At 37.8% G+C, this 15,124-nt stretch overlaps 1 protein-coding gene across 1 annotated transcript in view; it reads right to left on the minus strand.

Moving 5' to 3' along the window:
- Nucleotides 1-319: 319 nt before the first annotated feature.
- LOC124799276 (UBX domain-containing protein 6) overlaps nt 320-15,124 on the minus strand; it is a 53,808-nt gene continuing 39,003 nt past the window's right edge. The window contains exons 8-9 of the mRNA XM_047262845.1: nt 10,508-10,637; nt 320-1,218 (exon numbers count right to left, since the gene is read on the minus strand). Of these exons, the coding sequence (XP_047118801.1) occupies nt 949-1,218; nt 10,508-10,637 (400 nt within the window). The 3' untranslated portion in view covers nt 320-948. The remainder of the gene's footprint in view (nt 1,219-10,507; nt 10,638-15,124) is intronic.

Genomic DNA, 15,124 nt, shown 5'->3' on the forward strand with positions numbered 1-15,124 from the left:
AAACAAAAGGCAGGTCTCTGCTGCCAGGTCCATTTAAATATAGCTCATCTCTCACTCCCATAAAATTTATTTCCTAGTAGCCATATTTTATTTTGTCTCCAGATCCACCTCTCACTTTATAACTTACACTACTAGAGCATTTGCAATAAAGCAACAGTGACTGCAGTTTTATACTCTAATATATGATCTAACAAATTTTGAAGTAATTATTCATTCGATTTATCGTTTGAATATTTTAAATTGTGGTCTCCCTCCAGCAGAACAAGCATTACTCTTTTATTTCCATTCCATTGCGAGTACACATTCAAATAGCTTGCCAGACAGCTTACAAAATTTATGTATAATTCAACGTTACACTCTGTGTACATAGTATATGAAATCAAAACACTGGCTTTAATATGGCATGTGCTCTAAGATTCCTTTACAAAACAGTATGGAATGCAACAACAGTCTTGTGTGGTGTTGATTAACAGCCCCAATTCACCATAAAAATGTCACTTTAGTTACCTCCTTGCTGTTTGTTTTGTTTTACTACCCAACCAAATTAGTAACATCATACAATTAAGTGCCCAAGAGCTTCAACAGCGTTTACTTGGTCGCAAGGTTCGAGACACTCAACATTTCCTGCTTCAGGAAGGCCTTAACTGCAGATCATTCTCAACCTTTAATATCAGCCATCCCTCTGCAGCTGAACAGCTTGAAGTTTTCCTTTCCAAGAAGAAAGCAAAAGTTACCACTAGTGCAAATACCATTTCTTGTAATCGGTGAAGGCTGTTAACAGAATTATCGTATTTTGTTTATAAATTTATATACACAGTTATTCAGATATACAGTCCATCAGTGCAATAAATAATAAATATTTATACAAGAGACAGCAATAATGCAGCAATGCACAACCAAAGGATGAAACTTAACAGATTCACAAAAATTTGTGAAGCATAACCATCATTACACAGCTTGTACAAGTAGCATGACTTCAGGTTTGAGATACATTGCTTGTTGGTCAACTGATTTTTCTTCTGTTTCCTGTGTGTCCCAAGAAAATATAAGAACTGAAGCTGGTACAAGGCGCAGATCAACTAACGTCTGATTTGCTTCCTCATGGCTCAAACGACAACCATTTGCCATTATGAGAATAAATGGTTGGTCATCTTGAACCAAATTCTCAGTAACAAAGTTAAGAACTGCGTCAAATTTTTCGTAGACATGGAATGTCCCCTGAAAATATAAAAATCATTCACTTCATATACATAATTTTAACAGTTTCACAATGAATTAAAAGATTGTCACAGAGCTTAAGAGGAGACAAGACTTTCTTCCAAGCACTGTATCATAGGTGACTTAACATACAGCATAGATGAAGTAACATTTAACTACTGTTAAAGGTACCAATCAGATGGACAAAAGCAGGCAAATTCAATAATTACTGATTATAAATAACAAGTTATAACTAATATCAAGAGCTGAAACTAGGAAAAAAATTGTTTCCTCATGTAGAATTACAAGATTCAAAATTAAGTGGTTTAGTTGAGTGAATTACAAATAGAGAAATGTTACAGGGATGGAACTGGCCCAAATATCACAAAAGGAGTAGTTAAAAAAAAGTCACAGCAGATCTCAGGAAAACAAAAGCTGTAGGCAAGCATTACACATAGTGAGAGATGCTCAAGGTTTGAGGAGATGATGTGATACAGAGAGTAACATTGTTTATAAAATATACAGGGTGAAGAAAATATGGTGGTTAGTATGAGATTCCTCATCCCACGTCAAGTGTATCTAGAAAAACCTAGTCTCACCAACAGGTTTAACAGAAATGCGATTTAAAAACGAGGCTCTGACGCTGCCGTAACTATGCGCAGCATGGCCAACAACATGCAGCATGAACTCTGTATGTGCCGGAGCTGTGTCATTAGCTGGGTGAGACAAGGCAATGACATGGGGAACGGATAATATGCAGACCTACCATTGTTCAAGTCAAGTTGCTGCCAAGCTCCTTCAATCATATTAATTAAACAATGATGTAGCTGTTGTTATTTAGTAATGCATTTTTTGAGTGCCTTACAAAGTGAAATTTGTTACTCCTCTTCAATAAGAAAGATGTTATGGTGATCCACTAACAATCTTCTTAGTGTATAAAATTATGTATTCTTTTAAATCATATAACATAATTCTCTCATCCAATAATGACACAACTGAGGTAACAACACATTCTTCTGCAATACAATCTGAGGCTTTCTGCAGCTCCTCATCTGATAATCTGTAAATTTTTCCAATGGCAGCTGAGAGATTTACTTTACAAAGTACGAAATTTCTTTTATTGGAGTCAATTTATTTGGTCTTCTTGGTTATGAAAAATAAAGAGTTGATCCACAATGGTGTGTAAATAAAAGGTTTACTTCTACTTTTTCATCTCTGGATAGCGCAAAAGTCATCTACTTTGCTTTACGTTTAGCTTTGGTCATAGGAATAAATGCATCATGTTTCTGTCTCCCAGTGACAGCTATGGCTATAAAAACTTTTTGCCAAGCTCCTTTTTTAGACTGCATGCTCATCATTTGTCACATATTAGTGACTGGTGGCTCATACAGGTGCTCTGAAACTATTTCTTCGCTTTCATACAAGAGACAGAGAACAAATATATTCAGATAAGGAACATATGATCTCTGAAGTCAACTTGTAATGTTAGGGAACATTTTGTTAGTGGTGCTATGGAAGCTGTTGTGTCGGTGTTGCTGATTGGGAACATGTACTGACATTCAAAACTGCTCTTTCCACGGATGGCTGGCTCTGAGGTCTGTTTGGAAACACACCAACTCATTTGCAAGCATCACCGCATTGTGTCAACTATGGTGATAGGTTGGTTGGACCACACTTCTTCTATTCGGCCTCAACAGATAGTGATACCATGTCTTCATGGAACTTGTTGCCAGGACTCCGGAGGACATACCTCTGAATGTTAGACCAAGGATGTTCTTTCAACACAATGGGGCACCATCTTATTTCAACATTGCTATGAGAAATCATCCGCGAGCCACTTTTGCGAACTGAAGGACCAGCTGAGGTGGCCCTATGGCCTGGCCACTCAGGTCACTTGACCAAGTGTTTGGATTGTTTCCTCTGAAGGCATATGAAGCAGTTGGTGTATGAAACAATTGTGGAAACAGAAGGAGACCTCATCACTATAATTGCCGTCGCTGCTGGTACCACTGTCGACATGACAGGAAATTTGGAATGGACACGACAATGATCTGATGATATACTGCGTGCATGCAGGCCAACAGTCACACATTTGAGTATTACCTGTGAATGGAACTGCTGTAATTAGAATGCTGAACAAATGTCTATCTAAATCATCCCCAACATCAGAAATTACCATCAGGGCCCATATGTACCATAACTAAATATGTGTGTTTTGATGTTCCTTACCTCCTGTATTAATTCGAAATAGTTGTTTTGGAACACTATGCACACTTTACCCCATTCAAACAACTGGAATGAAGCTAATATTTGATCACACTCTGCTTCGACAACCGATTAATAGAAGTATTAAGAGAACCATTTTGACTGAACATCCTCAATTGACAAATGTGCCGTTGTCATGATTTAAAATGCTTCATTTCCCAATAAAATGTTGAACCACTCATGCCTGAATACGACAAGTACAATATTTCACTTCATGTTTGTTTTCCAACGCGCCTTTCAACATTTTATTGGATGATTAAGCATTTTAAATCATGATGCAGCAGTTTTCAGTCACTTAATATCCCCTGAGCTCATGTGTTTAAAACGTTATACATGCATAAAGCACCCTGGTCCTAATTCCTTCACCACTACTTTGCTGATTTCATCTCAACAATTCATCTCTACTGAAGTGAATTACTGTCAATAGAAGTGACTGTGTGTACGTACGTACACACACACACACACACACACACACACACACACACACACACTGTTGTTCTACCAATATGTACAACAACTACCGTAAATTAAAAGTTATATAAAATAGAAAATGCATACTATCCCATACATTATTTATGTTAATTGTTATATGTCAAATAGATAAGACCTAGAGAACCCCCTCCATATTGGAAGGGGCTTGGCGCATGAGAAAAGGTGCAAGTGGCGGTCAATCTGGACGGCAAGAGAGAGAGAACGTTAGGCAGTCAGTGGCCAGCAGCTGCATAGTCAACACCGCAGGTGCCAAGTGGGGCATTCTGAAACCAAATCTATGATGGTATGTCCTCGGATGTGGTTCCAGCTGAAAAATGGTGCTCTCATATGTGGAAAGGCTCTAAAGATGATTAATACGTCACCAAGAAGAATTAAAGAGAGCTTCAAACTGCCAGAAGGAGACTTGATAGCCACCACGTGCTTGCCGCCTCTATTGCGCCACTGCTCAACCTACTTTGGGAAACAGATATGTATGCCAGTATGAACCAGGGTGCTTGCATGTGCTTTTGCAATAATAATTCAAGTGTTGCAAAATTTGAGTTTGAACTTTGAAACTGTCCTCTTCATGATACCAACCAAGGTCCTATCCTAAAAGTGCTAAAGACAGAGTATCCTGTTCATGAAGAAATGCAAATTTGTTTCTATTTAAATGTGCCTCAGTTTCAGTTTTAAAGCATACAAAAGTTGCTAGTTAAATCATTTGTTTCATAGGTAAAGAGAGAGGCACATTATTTTAAACTTGTTAAAAAGCTTTATTTTGCTTTGAACTGCTACTACTATGATTGTGCCAAAGTTTAGTGCTAAAGCGAATAAATGTTGATAATTAAAATCACTTGCTTCTCAAGTAATGAAAAAGGCACATAATGCTAAACCTATTTGAAACATTACTTTAACTTGAATTTATTTCCGAAGCTAAATAAAAATATTGCTAGTGTGAATTATTATAAAGCACCAAGGGCTAAATAATCTTAAGTGGGGTTGTAATTCTGCATTTATGTGATGCAAGTTGTTTCTGAAGTGTGTGCATAGTTGCTTATAAAGGGAGGGACAGTTTAAGGGCCCCCACTTTAATCTTTGCTAGTAGGAAAAGGTTAATTTCAATTCGGTATTTGCTATTGAAATCTGGAACATTTCCACAGTAGAGTGAAAATGAAATATCTTAGTACAGAGTTAAAATATTGCATTTCTGATGTGTATGTGTTAGTCAAACTTGAACTCTTGTTAGGTGCCACTTAATCTCTTTGAGAACATATTGTGCTGAATTAATTAATGGTTGAGGTAGTAATTATAGTTAACAAGAGTAAAGTCTCTTTTACATTTCTGTGATTGCTAACCTATGCTATTAATAGCTACTGCTATCCACTGTGCATTTCACCTGGTAGTTGTGTGTGTTCTTTGCACTTTACTAAGTAGAATTTATGAAAGTCCCTTTTGCAAGGGTATATTTAAATCCACTGAAAATAATGTTTTCACATTATTATGTCTAATTGGGCTGGTGACCGTTCATTATTTCATTTGAGGAACTTTATTTCCTTCATTTCTTACAAAATTAAAGTCTTTCTGCTTTCTACTAATTGCCATAGTATGAAATTCATGTTCGATACCCTCTATCCATTAGGTTAACACATGGTCAATTTCAAAATTCCTCCCGGAGGGTAACGCTATACTGTAGGTTTATGTCGTATTTGGCATTTGACATTCCGCGGTAGCATTACACTTTGCTTTCCTACGACAGGAGTAAGAGTTCAGTTATTAGGAAACAAGTAGCATGCACTGCCAATAGTGTTATAAGTCGGAATACAAACAGCAGTAAAATAAAATTTATTCCCATATGTTAACTTTAGAATACCACCATGAAATTCGGTACACACATTATCAGTGTACAACTAACATTTTTAAACATTTTTGTTTGGGAATGAAAAAAGGATTTTAATTAATTGGTCAAGCAGCCCACAGTTTTAAAGACTACAATAAACTGAATAAAATGGTATAAATTTTATGTCTGTATATCAAATACCTTTTGAGATATTGCCATTTTAAAGTTTCCAAACATGGCAAAAATCACAGTTTCGGGAGCTTTAAAAAATAATAATTCCAAAACTAGAAGTTCAAAAAAATTTTAGTTTTGGATTTTATCTTATTCTGATAAACAGAATAAACTGATAAAAATTACAAAATTCTAAACCACCAGGGTTGAAATTTATTTTTTTATTGGTTGATTCCATTTGGAATGACCCTTGAAGCATCAAACTGCATCCAATTTACACCTCCACAACGCAGTATCTTGTGAATTTCTTCCTGCTATTGTTACCTTCATGTAAGTATTAAGACATAACATAAACATCTTACAGGTGTAAACAACCACTTTGTTTTGTCCACGGTACAAATAATGCCACTACCAAATAATAGTGGATAACACTGTCTGTATCCAATGAGGTACAAACAACATTAGGTACACTACACTAGACTGCAAATCATGTTATACACAATAATTCCATTCTGTACGTCTGACATCCAGCCTTAGCTTCATAGAGCCGGTACATACACCTACTAGCAACGTTCACTTTCGAGATGATGTTCAAAGTGACCATCTTGCATTTGCAAACGCTTTGCCACTCACTGGATCATACTCTGCTGGACCCTTCACAACACACCTGCATCCACCGTTGCCGAAATGGCATGAACGTGAATGTACATCCATGGGTGGAGTACTATAACCCTCTTCCTTTAAGTGTCCCCAGACATAAAACTATAGCTGATTAAGGTCTGTGGAATATGCAGGTCAGAAAACTGGACCTCCACAACAAACCCATTTCTCTGGAAATGCTTCATTTAAATAGTTATGCACATTCATTCCAAAGTGTGCAGTGCACTATCATGTTGAAACCCTAGCTGTCGCCGAAGAACAAGCAGAATATTTTCTAATGAATTAGGCAAAGTATTGAAAAGAAATTAACAATACTGGGGCACATTCAACATGTCCAGCAATAGGTAAGTCCCAAAAGCACTCTTCCCTCATTTGCAGCCCACAGGTTTATGCCACTGTGTGCCTGAAAGCTGTGTTCACAACGAAATGTCAGTTGTGTTCTTACCAATAATGGAGATTGAAAAACCTTCATGAGTGAAGCTACAGGGTTTTTCAAAAATGACCAGTATATTTGAAACGGCAATAAAAACTAAACGAGTAGCGATAGAAATACACCGTTTGTTGCAATGTGCTTGGGACAACAGTACATTTTCAGGCAGACAAACTTTCGAAATTACAGTAGTTACAATTTTCAACAACAGATGGCGCTGTGGACTGGGAAACTCTATAGTACGATATTTTCCACATATCCACCATGCGTAGCAATAATATGGCGTAGTCTCTGAATGAAATTACCCGAAACCTTTGACAACGTGTCTGGCGGAATGGCTTCACATGCAGATGAGATGTACTGCTTCAGCTGTTCAATTGTTTCTGGATTCTGGTGGTACACCTGGTTTTTCAAGTGTCCCCACAGAAAGAAGTCACAGGGGTTCATGTCTGGCGAATATGGAGGCCAATCCACGCCGCCTCCTGTATGTTTCGGATAGCCCAAAGCAATCACACGATCATCGAAATATTCATTCAGGAAATTAAAGATGTCGGCCGTGCGATGTGGCCGGGCACCATCTTGCATAAACCACGAGGTGTTCGCAGTGTCGTCTAAGGCAGTTTGTACCGCCACAAATTCACGAAGAATGTCCAGATAGCGTGATGCAGTAATCGTTTCGGATCTGAAAAATGGGCCAATGATTCCTTTGGAAGAAATGGCGGCCCAGACCAGTACTTTTTGAGGATGCAGGGACGACGGGACTGCAACATGGGGCTTTTCGGTTCCCCATATGCGCCAGTTCTGTTTATTGACGAAGCCGTACAGGTAAAAATAAGCTTCGTCAATAAACCAAATGCTGCCCACATGCATATCACCGTCATCAATCCTGTGCACTATATCGTTAGCGAATGTCTCTCGTGCAGCAATGGTAGCGGCGCTGAGGGGTTGCCGCGTTTGAATTTTGTATGGATAGAGGTGTAAACTCTGGCACATGAGACGATACGTGGACGTTGGCGTCATTTGGACCATAGCTGCAACACGGCGAACGGAAACCCAAGGCCGCTGTTGGATCACCTGCTGCACTAGCTGCGCGTTGCCCTCTGTGGTTGCCATACGCGGTCGCCCTACCTTTCCAGCACGTTCATCAGTCACGTTCCCAGTCCGTTGAAATTTTTCAAACAGATCCTTTATTGTATCGCTTTTCGGTCCTTTGGTTACATTAAACCTCCGTTGAAAACTTTGTCTTGTTGCAACAACACTGTGTTCTAGGCGGTGGAATTCCAACACCAGAAAAATCCTCTGTTCTAAGGAATAAACCATGTTGTCTACAGCACACTTGCACGTTGTGAACAGCACACGCTTACAGCAGAAAGATGACGTACAGAATGGCGCACCCACAGACTGCGTTGTCTTCTATATCTTTCACATCACTTGCAGCGCCATCTGTTGTTTAAATTGTAACTACTGTAATTTCGAAAGTTTGTCTGCCTGAAAATGTACTGTTGTCCCAAGCATATTGCAACAAACGGTGTATGTCTATCGCTGCTCGTTTAGTTTTTATTGCCGTTTCAAATATACCAGTCATTTTTGAAACATTGGAACATATCACACTATTTATAAAATGTTAGCCACTCACAAACGGCTTCATAAACAGTAAATGCACTGTGCACTAAAAATTATAGCAGCCTTCTGAATATTTTCACATACCATTTTATAAATTTGTTTCTTTCCACAAGGCAATTTGTAGTTTGATCTCTTCAACTATCTCACTTCCAGACAAGGATCTTGGGTAGTATTGCGTATCATCAAGAGATGGCAGAGTAATACAGTTTTAATGTGGAACCGCAATTGTCAGTACGTGGCCAGGTTCCCACCAATGCACACATGTGCAGTGCTCGAGTACATACTGGCTTTCTAGCTCAAGAGGTTGCTGCATGAATCAGAATTCAAGTTTGATGTCCTCAACAATGATTGAACATATAAGCAACACAGTGTGTTCTCCTCATAGGGAATCAAAATTGATCATTAACTTGGTAAAAAGGAGTGTTATTGTCACTAGTTCCTGGTGGTTATGTTTTTAGGACTACTTCACAGTGTTTCTAATATTTAAATCTCTTTTACAATTGTAATACATATACAACATAATTATTATTTGATGCAATTTTAATGAAAAAGTTGAATGTAGTTTCATTTTAGACATTATTTGGTATGAAATTCTGACACTGACAAGTATGAGAAACATCTAAATAGAAGACAATGGTGTGAGTGAAGAGAACTGCTACCACCACAATAGATGGTGATGAACAAAGTACTTGAACATTATAACTTCGCTACAGAAAGAAGACATTTAACACTCACTGTTTAGCCCAAGATTGAATCAGTACAGCTTTTCATAACACTTGATTGTAACAGATATGTTAGGAATTCAGGGATGTAATCAGAAAATGAAAATTTTCACTGCACATGTGTACTATTCAGATGCTCTGTATGCTGAAAGTCCCTGACAGAACAATGAAATTGAACCTGGACAACAACAAAGCCGTTCCACAATTCTGAAGGCAGTTTTGTATAATGAATATATGGAGATAAATCTTTCCTGCCCCTACACTTAGAACCTGACAAATTCACAAATTTACGTTCAGTTTTGTCTGAATAAAAAATGAACTCAGTGTTCTATGAAGATTATATAAGTAAATTCACACAACACAAAAGATAATAGATATTGCATATAAATAAGGTACTGCAATAAAACTGAAGACTGAATGGAGCATCATAATGTGGAAAGTAAAGTGAGTGAGATTAGTTGTTTTAGTATGAAATAAATCTTTAAAAAAATGCTTACAGAACACGTTCAACCCAACTTTCATACGTACTACATTGTTAATATGCTATACCTGGTGAGAATTAAGTGCAACTAACACCTATTGTATCTTCCATTTCCATCCACAATGAACAGCATATCTCATGCTTATAACAGCTTTCTACCCACACAAATGCCGAAGTCCAATCTATGACCAAAGGCAATCTGAAAAAACAGTTGCAAGGGACACTTGTCAGCACAATATGGTCAACTTCAATTACTCCTTTAAAATCTGTGCCTTATGGATTCTTTGCATATCCTCCAAGAGCAACTTCTTGAAACTGCTGAGATGAATACTATTGCTTCAAAGCATCAGTTGGTCTTGCAATCATTCTGACCTTGATTTCCACTGTTTCCATGCCAATAATTGTCCTTGCCCCAGTTCCCTCCTATCATTATTCCCTCTTTCCTCAAACTAACTGCATACTTTCACACAATGCCAATGTGCTTTCCTCCACATGATTTTCTTGACAGTCTACTTTTATCCTGCTCCCTCTCTCCAGAACCCCTTCATGCACAAGAGCAACTATGTTGCCTGGACTAGGTAAATTTTCGGTTAATCTATCTTTCTTTTGTATACATCCTCATACAATTACCATTGTTTCATATGACATACCTGCAAGAGTATTCCATCTGGAAAGCGAACCCTGATTAAGGCATATCTGTATTTCTTCATTTCTCTGAGTTCGTCTTTCTCTCTCATAGCTTTTGTTCTGAGCATCATGCTCTTTTCGATTGTTTCAGCTCTGAAAGTAAAAGCATCTATTAATTGTGTAGTCATACTAATGAAATCCAGACACATTAATCAATTCTGACACAGAAAAGAAAGGGAATTTTTGAAGAAATGGGGAAGAAAGAAAAAAAAGAGAGAATGAAAAAAGGAGCAGCAGCACCAACACACACACACACACACACACACACACACACACACACACAAAAGAATTTTTATATACAAAGATTGTCCCTTTCTGACCAGAATACAGATAATGGAATCCTAAGACACAATACATGAAATGAAACTCTGAATTAGAAGTGAGTTCTTTTGTGCTATAAACTTTTCACTACCCATGCCAGCCTTTGCATGTTTTCATCAGCCATCTTTCTTTGGAAACTGATATTTAATCCATTTAAAACACCCCTTTCCCACAAAACCAATCTTCTGACAAACATATTTCTTTCACTGTGTCATTTTTGTCCCCCATCTCATACCATAATTTCTAGCTTAAAATCATTAAACTTAACCTAGATATCTCTTGTGAACCACAAGTGTACTCTTCCATAATTGCTTTTAAGCAAGGTTGGAATCCACCATGTTTCTCCAAGAGAGCTCAATATCCATAACCTGGGCACTCACTAGAAACAAATATCCTGAGCTGCTGTGGTAGGCAAAGCAGCTACCAGTGAAGGAAGAATCACTCACATAAATACCCATGCTCATTATTGAAAGAAACCAATTACTTTTTTAACCAGTTTTCAAGAATATAGGCACTACTCTGAATGAAAGGTGGTATGGCATAATAGGATTTTCTAATAGTTCTAAAGCTTCCGACAACTGAGTGTAGAGTATTTCCACATTTCCACTAGTAAAATAACCAAACAGTTGTATCTTTTGAGAAGTAATGAAGGGCAGCTTAAATCACTTAATAAAGGCAAGGCCACCGGGCCAGATTGTATACCTGTCAGGTTCCTCTCGGAGTATGCTGATAAAATAGCTCCATATTTAGCAATTATATACAACCACTCGCTCACAGAAATATCCGTACCTAAAGACTGGAAAATTGCTCAAGTCACACCAATACCCAAAAAGGGAAGTAGTAGTAATCCGCTCAATTACAGGCCTTTATCACTAACGTTGATTTGCAGTAGGGTTTTGGAACATATACTGTATTCGAACATTACGAAATACCTCGAAGACACACAGTCTGCATTGTTTCAGAAAATATCATTCTTGTGAAACACAACTAGCTCTTTATACTCGTGAAGTAATAAGTGCCATTGACAGGGGACGTCAAACTGATTCCATATTTTTAGATGTCCAGAAGGCTTTCGACACCGTTCCTCACAAGTGTCTTCTAACCAAACTGCGTACCTATGGAGTATCGCCTCAGTTATGTGACTGGATTTGTGGTTTCCTGTCAGAAAGGTAGTAATAGGTGGAAAGTCATCGAGTAAAACAGAAGTAATATCCGGTGTTCCCCAAGCAAGTGTTATAGGCCCTCTATTATTTCTAATCTATATTAACAACATAGGAGGCAATCTGAGTAGCCATCTTAGATTTTTTGCAGATGATGCTGTCATTTACCGTCTTGTAAAATCATCAGATGATCAAAACAACTTGTAAAATGATTTAGATTAGATATCTGTATGGTGCGAAAAGTGGCAATTGACCCTGAATAAGGAAAAGTGTGAAGTTATTCACATGAGAACTAAAAGAAATCAGCCAAATTTCAATTACGAGATAAGTCACACAACTCTGAAGGCTGTAAATTCCACTAAATACTTAGGGATTACAATTACAAATAACCTAAATTGGAATGATCACATAGATAATATTGTTGATAGAGCAACCCAAAGACTGCAATTCAATGGCTGAACACTTACAAGTGTGCAACAGGTCTACTAAAGATACTGCTTACACCATGCTTGTCTGCCCTATTCTGGAGTATTGCTGCGTGGTGTGGGATCCGCATCAGGTGGGACTGACGGATGACATCGAAAAAGTACAAAGAAGGGCAGCTCGTTTTGTATTATCGTGAAATAGGGAAGATAGTGTCACAAACCTGATACGTGAACTGGAGTGGCAATCATTAAAACAAAGGCGTTTTTCATTGTGATGGGTTCTTCTCATGAAATTTCAATTCTTCTCATGAAATTTTGATTACCAGTTTTCTCCTCCGATAGCGAAAACATTCTGTTGCCACCCACCTACATAGGGAGAAATGATTATCACAATGAAATAAGAGAAATCAGGGTTCGCACAGAAAAATTTAAGTGCTCGTTTTTCCCGCGTGCCGTTCGAGAGTGGAACAGTAGAGAGAGAGCTTGAAGGTGGTTCATTGAACCCTCTGCCAGGCACTTTATTGTGAATAGCAGAGTAATCATGTAGATGTAGATGGCCCGTACTTTAATGGGATAAGATAAACCTGTGACAGGACTGCAATAGGAACTGCGGGATGGGTAGATTGGGCAGGACTTGCAACTGTGTCTTCCACAAGGATATGATTCCTATGGCATGGACTTGGATTGGCATAGGGATGGACTAGGATGTTGTGAACGTTAGGTGAGCAATAGAACACCATTTTAGGAGGAATGGAAAGGACCTTGGATAGGACATCCCTCATTCCAGTGCATGATGATGGATAACCAAAGCCCTGACAAAGGATATGGTCCAGCTGTTCCAGCCCAGGCTGGTATTGTGTATTTTAGCTGGCTCTTGGGGGTGATGGAAGCTATTGGGGGGGGGGGGGGGGGGATGACAGCAAAGGAAATCTGTTTGGCTACATCCAGGGGATAGTGCCTGACTGTGACGGCCTTCCTTTGTTTAATTAGATTTTCTGAATCATTTCTCTATTTGCTATGACCTTTTTCCATAAGATTTCACTGGAATGTTTTTTGTTCATTCTTTACTGGGTTCTATTTTCTTGGTGAGCATGCATTTGCACAGCAGCAGATGCACATTCACCCAGAAAATAGAGCCAATAAAGAATGAATCAAAACTGTTTCAATGAAATTTCACAACAAAATGTTCCAGCAAGTAGAGAAATGTTTCAGAAAATCTAATGTTTGATGTGGCTTTCAAGTTACCACCATAAATTGTGAGTAAAACATGACACATTTGATGCCTCTGGAGTATACAGGATTGATTGTAGTAACTGTGATAAACATTATATTGGCCAAATTGGCCAGTCTTTTAACTTGAGGTTTATGGAGCATTCACAACTGCGTAACAAAACTGCTTTGGGATTGCACTCATCAGAAAGTGACAATACTGTAGGGAGCGTTGAGAATAATGTGTGTTTTCTCCACAGGGTGTAAAAAGGCTGTGGTCGCAACTTGTTAGATGAACTTCAAATTTATAAAGAAAAAAGAAACAAGGGCCAGCAACACTGTTAGTTGACAGCATGATTTTGTGCCCAATGCTTTGCTTTGTTTGACAGTGTTCTACTTTAATCATTGAACACCTCTATTGGATATGTATTGCCTTTGTCTTTACATAGTGTAAAGTGCTTTACATATTTGCTTTGTTTTCTTATGCTGAACACATCACTCATTTCTTGATTTATACAATATATATCATTAACTAGTTGATCATATTAACTGACTGGTACAGTTCCTTAGACAATTTCTCACTTATGCAGCATTTTGATGGTCGCACCAAGCGATGGCGCTCATTACTTACTACAGTCTGTGGTTTGATCCATTTGACTTCTTTCCCTGCTTAATTTTATCATTTTTATATTATTCTGTTAGCTCTGTAAACTTGTTCTTAAGAATTTCATTATATTTTAATCTAAAATTTGGCACAAGAGGGTATCGGAATTATTGTCACATACCTATTTCCTTCTTCACAATCTAACTTTAGTCATGTTTTTAATTTATTGCATTTTATTACTGTCATCACTTATACATCTGGTAAGCCCACTATAGACATTATCTACTGTATTCTTTTTAGTCAATATTGTACAATTATATAATTGATGAATACGCGTACACCTACAGTAGCAACAGCTAAAGAGCTTATGACATTAACATTTTGTGGCTACTGTTATGAACAACAGTGCTGTTAACAAGGTAACTCACCTGACACTGTAGCCTAGTATATGCCGTATCTCAAGTGTGTGTGATGATGCTAAGTTAGTCAGTTGGTTACATGTTCCATAGATCATTTGAATGTGTTTTAAGAAATGATGTGATAACAGTCAGTTTATAGAATATGCATACCATGGTCAATGCTAACATTAATGAACACATTATTATTTTATTCCTACTTATGTAACTAAACTTAAAAAGAAATGTTTTTCTTTTTGCAGGCTACCAGTTGAAATTCCTCAATGGAACGGAAGAGCTGTACGGGAGAAATGATTTTAAATCAGACTGACAACTTGCTTTGCTACCTGTCTGACATTTTATGTTACTGAGCAAATGATCAAAACATTTTATTCCTGCATACTGAATCCTTCTCTCTCCCATTGACAGCTTTAACAATGGGTAATAAAGATCTTTTCTCCACTAG

The sequence above is a fragment of the Schistocerca piceifrons genome, chromosome 5 (genome assembly GCF_021461385.2).
Source record: "Schistocerca piceifrons isolate TAMUIC-IGC-003096 chromosome 5, iqSchPice1.1, whole genome shotgun sequence".
Taxonomy (NCBI): Eukaryota; Metazoa; Arthropoda; class Insecta; order Orthoptera; family Acrididae; genus Schistocerca; species Schistocerca piceifrons.